This window comes from Mus musculus, chromosome 7, assembly GCF_000001635.26.
Source record: "Mus musculus strain C57BL/6J chromosome 7, GRCm38.p6 C57BL/6J".
NCBI classification, from domain to species: domain Eukaryota; kingdom Metazoa; phylum Chordata; class Mammalia; order Rodentia; family Muridae; genus Mus; species Mus musculus.
In genome coordinates this window covers 144,577,874-144,582,795 of record NC_000073.6, presented here as the reverse complement: position 1 = coordinate 144,582,795, position 4,922 = coordinate 144,577,874, and the positions used below count along the sequence as shown (strand labels likewise).

The 4,922-nt window shown below is 52.7% G+C and overlaps 1 protein-coding gene across 1 annotated transcript; it reads left to right on the top strand.

Moving 5' to 3' along the window:
- The first annotated feature begins 354 nt into the window (after positions 1 to 354).
- On the top strand, positions 355 to 4,473 carry Fadd (Fas (TNFRSF6)-associated via death domain). Its single transcript, NM_010175.6, has 2 exons — positions 355 to 692; positions 1,936 to 4,473. Exons 1-2 carry the CDS (start codon positions 407 to 409, stop codon positions 2,265 to 2,267), a joined length of 618 nt encoding a protein of 205 aa, NP_034305.1. The 5' UTR covers positions 355 to 406; the 3' UTR covers positions 2,268 to 4,473.
- The last annotated feature ends 449 nt before the right edge of the window (positions 4,474 to 4,922 follow it).

Sequence of the window (4,922 nt, the reverse complement as noted above, 5' to 3'; positions counted from 1 at the left end):
CTCTCTCTCTCTCTCTCTCTCTCTCTCTCTCTCTCTCTCTCTCTCTTTCCTTCTTTCCGGTGATAGAACATGATCTGGCAGCCGTAGGCATCTGCAGCTGCTCTTCCAGCCCCCCCCCACACAGTAGGGCTGCGCAGCTCCTCAGAGCCCCAAGAGGATCCACGTTACACTTCTGGTGAACAAGATCTGTTCTGCCTCGGGGTGAGAAACGCGCGCGTAAGCTGAAGTCAACGCAGCTCAGCTGTCAAAGCTACTACAACAGCGGATGCCAGCCCGGGCGGAAGCGGTTACAGCCACATCCGAAGCGCATGCGTCTGATTTGGACATCCCGCGAGACGCTGGGCGGGAAAGCCTAAGGTGATTTCCTATGTGGGATCGCTGAGGGGCAGCCCGGCGTACCACTGCCATGGACCCATTCCTGGTGCTGCTGCACTCGCTGTCCGGCAGCCTGTCGGGCAACGATCTGATGGAGCTCAAGTTCTTGTGCCGCGAGCGCGTGAGCAAACGAAAGCTGGAGCGCGTGCAGAGTGGCCTGGACCTGTTCACGGTGCTGCTGGAGCAGAACGACCTGGAGCGCGGGCACACCGGGCTGCTGCGCGAGTTGCTGGCCTCGCTGCGCCGACACGATCTACTGCAGCGCCTGGACGACTTCGAGGCGGGGACGGCGACCGCTGCGCCCCCGGGGGAGGCAGGTGGGCAGGGGGCGGGGAATGGGCGGGGAGGCCTGGCCTCAGTGCACCCTCCACTGGCTCCGACTGGGATGGACTCTAGGGCACGCCCACTTTTTTCAACCGCTTGAGCCGGAAGCTGGGAGGTCTTGTTTCTTACTGGCAGTGCCAAGGTTGAACCCAAGGGTTCGTGCCACTTGCCCAACCCCAGTATTAACTCGCCTCAGACCTGCAGTGCTTCGTTGGAAAACTCAGCTAAGAAGTGAATGTGACTAAGGCATCTTAACCCCAGTGAGGGTAGCGTTGAAGAGTGGGCAGAGGTCACGTGTGCCGGCTGCTCGGCACCATTTCCGTAGTGGGAGTGCCTGTGTCCAAGACTGCCCTTCCTGGCCAAGGAAAGATTGCGCGGCGGCTGTGCTCTCTGGTCCAGAGTGCAGTGTCTGGTTATCGGCAGTTACTTCTGTTTTGCGTAGAGAGGAGGCGCTATGCCTCCCCATAACGCACAGTGGATAGCAGCCACAGCTGAGCAACACCAGGCTGGCCTTGGGATGTAGATACAGATTAAGCATATATTAGACACTTGATCACTTGTGACAAATACTCGAGAAGCCATTTAAAGGGGCAAAGGTTTATTTAGTTCCTGGTTGGTTGTCACCGTTGCTCTTTGTCTACAGTGACACAGAACATCAAAGCAGCTGGAGGGCCTGTGGAGTAAAGCTTCCCACTGCCGGTGTGTGCAAGATCCACACGAAAATGGATTGTGTATTCACATCTCCAAGGCATTCCAATGTTTGTTATTGTTACAGGAATCCAGTAAAGGGTCTTCAGCCACTGCCCAGGGCTCCCTACAGAGATTACACCTTGCCTGTGTCTAAGCAGGGGCTCCAGAGTAGCACAGAGACAGATCTTTTGTGGTGTCTGGTCAAACCAGCAAAGGTCACAGTGTAAGATGTAGCTTTGGGGACTTTGGCCAACCCACTATTGAGCGGGGTGTTAGGGCAGCCCTGCTTTTTCCCTCTGACACTCCAGTCCTCAGTTGACAGTCTTCTAAGCCATAGCTCGCTGTGGCCCAGGCTGAGAATGTGGCTGGGCAGATCAGGCCACTTTGGGTATCTTGAAGTAGCTCCTGTGCTACTTAGTGTCAGCACAGGACCTGAGTGGCTTTGAAGTGATGTTGTCTTCGAAGTGCTCAGGCCCATGCTTGGTGGCCGGTAGGGAGACTTGCCCCAGCTCCTCAGTCAAGTCACACTGCTCTTTTCCCTCCTAGATCTGCAGGTGGCATTTGACATTGTGTGTGACAATGTGGGGAGAGACTGGAAAAGACTGGCCCGCGAGCTGAAGGTGTCTGAGGCCAAGATGGATGGGATTGAGGAGAAGTACCCCCGAAGTCTGAGTGAGCGGGTAAGGGAGAGTCTGAAAGTCTGGAAGAATGCTGAGAAGAAGAACGCCTCGGTGGCCGGACTGGTTAAGGCGCTGCGGACCTGCAGGCTGAATCTGGTGGCTGACCTGGTGGAAGAAGCCCAGGAATCTGTGAGCAAGAGTGAGAATATGTCCCCAGTACTAAGGGATTCAACTGTGTCTTCCTCAGAAACACCCTGACAAGCCTACAGCTCCTCTCAGGAGTCACTGTGGACTTGATCACACCATGATGTAGCACCAAGTGCCTTTTGTGCCCAGTGCCAAAAAGACCTTGCTGATCCAGGGCGGGTCCCCTCCCACCAGCTCCTGGAGTATATCTGTATCTACGGAACCTCTGCTCCCTGGGCTTTCGGAACACATGAAGGTTCCCCGTCGTGTTCTCCACCACTGCTCCTCCCCCCCACCCCCCCAAGAGGTCTCTGGTCTTGCAAGAAGGAAGTTGAAGCTGATGGCACATGTGCTGACTGCAGTTTGAGAGCCTTCTTCTTGTTCCTTGGGGGAAGACACCATCTCAGTTAAGATCACTTGGTTGCCTTACAGTTGGCCAAGAGGACATCTGTCTCACATCCTTGGAGGCCATCAGACAGCAGCTCCTGACCCCCCACCCTCAAACAAGTGCAAGACCCCTGTGAGGACTGTGGTTTAAAGGGTAGCACCTTGCCTCCATGGTGGTCTGTAAGCAAGTGCCCTGGGCCTACCTACATATAGTGGCTCACTCTGAAATCCTAGCACTTGAGAGTTGAGAACTGCACTTTACAGCAGCCTGAGCTACAAATGAGATGTTCTCCCCAAACACACAAAAGCAAGTGCCTTTACCTGGAGATAACTTGTGTCACCAAGAATTTCTATTATATTAAGAACCCTTCTAACCTCAGAAATCCCTCCCATCAGGCTGACTGAGGTGTGCTTACAGCCCTGGGTGCTAGTTGTGAATGGAGTGATGTGATTTCCTTCACACCAGCAGGGGCCCTGACTGCCACACTTGGAGCCCAATAAACCATTGTCTCAGCTTTCTAACCTTTGGCTGGGTGTGATAATACATACCTTTGATCCTAGCTTTTTAGGGAGGTGGAAGCAGGTGGATCTCTGTGATCTATGAGTTCAAGGACAGCCTAGCCTACATAGAGAACACTAAGTAGAAAGACCATATCTCAAATAAATAAAAGTTCATGTCTGGAGAAGAGGATCTTAGCCACAGGTTCTCCTGACAGAGTGAAGAGCTGTACCTCACTGTCCTAACCTAATGTGGACTTCAAGTGACCAGCCTGGGGCCTGTACTCAAACACAGATCAGTCATTTCCTGGCACTTAGGTTCTATGCCCTCATTTCCTGCTCCCTGCTCCACCTATCCACCAGACAGCTGACCCCTCAGCACACTTGAACTCTCCTCAATCGCCTTCCGCATTGTTGGTCCCTCCTGCATTCCTTGGGTTGCACCCTCCTCCACAGCCTCAAGCCTACCATGTTCTTCAGCTCAGCATTGCTCCATCTGGCTGTTTGTTCAAATTCTTGGCCATTGAGGCCTCCTGACTACTCTGGGGACTCATCCTGTTTTCTCTGACCCCATTTCTCACCTGGCTGTAGCCACAATGCTCTTGACTCCCCAGACTATGCATAGGCCTGTATAAGGTGTCTGGTGGGTGTTCTCTGTCATTCTCTACCCCTCCCCCTTTCTCCAGTTTGAAGGGTTTAAGACACGGTTTCTTGTAGCCCAGATGTAACCTAGGTTGGCCTCAAGCTGAGTGTAACTGAAGTGACCTTGAACTCCTTTCTGATCATCCTATGCGCTAGGAAGCCTGGGCAACCCTACTGCTCTTGCTGATGCCTTTTAACTGTCCTGTGGCAAGTCACAGGTCGATGGGCTTAGATGTCACTTTTTTTTTTTTTTTTTTTTTTGGTTTTTCCAGACAGGGTTTCTCTGTATAGCCCTGGCTGTCCTGGAACTCACTTTGTAGACCAGGCTGGCCTTGAACTCAGAAATCCGCCTGCCTCTGCCTCCCCAGTGCTGGGATCAAAGGCGTGCGTCACCACGCCCGGCGTGTCACATTTTTTGTACAGCTCAGGAATCCAAAATGGCTCTCCAGAGTTCAGCTCAGATATGAGCAAGCTGGTTTCCTTCTAGATTTAAGAGAATGTCACTTGCTGTATTCCCCTCTTTAAGTGGCAGTATTGAGTTACTACTGTTGCAGGGCTTTTGGGCCACCAAAGAAACTTATCCCTTTGTACAGAGTCCCTTCAACCACGTTGGGGATTAAAACGCGGTCATCATCAGGGTGAGCACCCCACACATCTCTGCATCTCCCCAACTTGTGCCCAGTTTTGCCCTGAACACCTCAGCATCAATTCCTCCTGCTGCTAATAAAGGCTTGTCAGAGCTGCACAGCTCACAGGTGACTCTCCTTGCCTGCTCTTCACTCCTCAGCTCCCATCAGGGTCTTGGCTCCTACCCATCCTTTACCAAGCGTTGGAACCACAGACCCGCCTGTTCCTAGAAGCCAGCCGCCCTGCATATTTTTAGTTTCCTATTTTTGAATTCCACAATCATTTCTGAGTCATTCAGCTGACTGCCTTCTGGTCACAAGGTCCCAGTGTGAGCTGTGTTTCAAATTAGACGATGGGACATGATGTGATGGAATGTGTGATGCATCCACCATAGGCCATGGGCCTCCAGTAGCTGATGCAAAACAGTGCTGGTTTTCTGGGAGATTCGGGAAGCCCACAGAATCTTTAGTCATGTGCTAAGTGGATGCTTGCCTGAGGGATATCTGCCAGCAATGGGACTCATTGTCACCAAGGCTTTGCTCAGCCAAAGCCAAGTGAGAGGGCTGGAGTGTT

Excerpts from the sequence above, each read along its gene's own strand:
- Fadd (NM_010175.6), top strand. The coding sequence starts at position 407 with ATGGACCCATTCCTGGTGCTGCTGCACTCGCTGTCCGGCAGCCTGTCG. Across the intron at positions 693-1,935 it reads TGCGCCCCCGGGGGAGGCAG|ATCTGCAGGTGGCATTTGAC; the intron begins GTGGGCAGGGGG and ends TTTCCCTCCTAG.